The 2211-nt window shown below is 37.3% G+C and overlaps 1 protein-coding gene across 1 annotated transcript in view; it reads right to left on the minus strand.

Annotated features, from left to right (window-relative positions):
- Nucleotides 1-473: 473 nt before the first annotated feature.
- Nucleotides 474-2211, minus strand: part of LOC104280960 (ubiquitin-conjugating enzyme E2 E1-like) — a gene marked incomplete at its 3' end in the record, with an annotated part of 36261 nt that continues 34523 nt past the window's right edge. The window contains exon 3 of the mRNA XM_009878790.1: nucleotides 474-606. Within this exon, the coding sequence (XP_009877092.1) occupies nucleotides 474-606 (133 nt within the window). The remainder of the gene's footprint in view (nucleotides 607-2211) is intronic.

Genomic DNA, 2211 nt, shown 5'->3' on the forward strand with positions numbered 1-2211 from the left:
TTCACAAATGAAACACATCTACAGAAACAGTTTGTTACTGTACAAGTAGGTGAACAACACAAGTACTCAACAAAACTGAAAGATTAAATACTACTTTAGTGGCCAAAACACACATAACTGTTATGCTTGTGGTAACTGAGTGGTTTGAGAAACAAGCATTTGTATCCTTTCTCCTCTCTCCAAGTTTATTTACTTTTCAGTTTCTGAGTCCTGTCCTGATGCTTGCATTAATTGCTTAGGACCTTTTATAAACAGAAGCAGGGAAAAAGAAAACAATCTCTAAAACAGCAATCAAGGCGGCTGGCAAAGCTGTTCACAATAGCTCACAGAAACCAATGTAACATCTGAGATGAGTTTAAGCTTGTTCTTAAAGAGAGTGGCTTTCAAACTGGCTGCATTCCATTAACGACACTTGCCTACCCAATGGTCTGTTGAGAGTTCATGATTGAGGACATCAGCTACAGGTGTCTTACCTTTGGAGGCTTAAAAGGATATTCTGGTGTAAATGTGATGTCAAGGAAGAAAACACCTCCTTCATAGACTGAACCTGGAGGTCCTAGAATGGTTGATCTCCATTCGTAGATGTTATCACCTTTGGGGCCAGCACTAAGGGATTAAAAAAAAAAAAAAAAAGAAAAAAAAAGATTTAGGAATATTACCACAGATCAAATAAACACTACCTCTTACATTTTTCAGGTACAATATAGAAGAAAGTTTTCAGTGTCACACACTTCACACACCACCCAAAGTAAAGTCATGGATTAAGAGCCGATTGAATGCTTCCAAAAATTCCAGAGAACTTACTGGTGTTCTACACTGCATAGAAAAGCTGAGAAACTAGAGGTGGGGCTTGGTTTTCAGCTTCGCTCTCCTGACATTGGTAAGAGCGGCATTGCCCAGAATTACTCCTAAACATGCTACATAATCTCAGCACAGCAGAAAAGTTAATTTTCAAAGAACAATTTCCTACTGTATTCCAGAAATAGTGCTTCCAGCTCAGCCTTCATAAAACTGTATCATATCAAAAACCATATTAAATAAATTAAGGACTTATGTTGATTTTAATAATCTTGTGTTTTCTTTAAAATTAAAATATATTCCTGTATTATCGCTAAACCAAGGCTCATAGTGTAATTGAAAGAAGCCAAATACATGATGATACTCTTAAATGTCAAAATTTTCTACACTTTTAAAATTTTGTTACACTGCTTTCTAAAATGAGGCCACATGAACTCATCCCACTGGTACTGTTTGTATTGTGAAACTGTTTTTGTAAAATTGAAATTAGGGTGTCAAATTAAAATGTCGCTTTCTTAAATCAGCCTCGCCTAATCCTAGGTCCTTCCTAACCTGCAGCTCACCAAGAGCAGTACAGACTAAACGTGTTACAGCACAGAAATGTCTGCTTGTACAAAATTCGTTTTACTGAGATCCTCAGACACTTGTATTCCGTAGTGTGCCATATGTCACTGAGTATTTCCAAGTACAGCTCAACCTATCAAGCCATTAATGGTTTAGGCTCCACTGCTACCTCCTTCTCTCTGTGCTGCTATGGTAGTATTTTACTTGTAAGATACAAGAGCTGAAAACTCCCTTTACATAAAGGGAGGTGCTGACACAGCTTTTTCCATCATGGATTTTGCAAATCTCTTCTCTGCTTGTTCTATAAGGAGCCACACTTTAATGTCCATAATACAATTAAAACCAGCCTTGCTCTTCTTTCTCCGTTCTTTTAACAAGGCTCATATGAGACAGGAGCATTAAAAAAAAAGGCTCTTTTCATATTATAAACAGTCACAGAGCAATATTACTTGAGAAGGAAGATGATCCAATAAATTCAACATATACATGACAATATGCATTTGATTAATGTGAAGGGAACCAGAGTAATTGCTAGGTGATAGAAATACACTCACAAAAATGTAAATTCTCAGTGTAACAACAGGGATCAGAGACATGATTTCCCCCCGCTGCTCTTTGCAGTACTGCTGAACATCATCTCAATGGCAAGGGAATCAAGGGAGAGAAGGGGAGATAATTCTGTTATCAAGCTTAAAATTTTATTTGCAGATTAAAAGTTCACAATATGTTGGTGCTAAATAGCTCAACAACAGCAAAGCTATGACTAAAAGCATGCTTCCAGCGAAGGGAAATCGCATATGAAAGCAGTAAAGGGAGACAGGTTCTCTGCAAAGTGATGCACTAGGGAAA

The sequence above is a fragment of the Apaloderma vittatum genome, unplaced genomic scaffold (genome assembly GCF_000703405.1).
Source record: "Apaloderma vittatum isolate BGI_N311 unplaced genomic scaffold, ASM70340v1 scaffold3001, whole genome shotgun sequence".
NCBI classification, from domain to species: Eukaryota; Metazoa; Chordata; class Aves; order Trogoniformes; family Trogonidae; genus Apaloderma; species Apaloderma vittatum.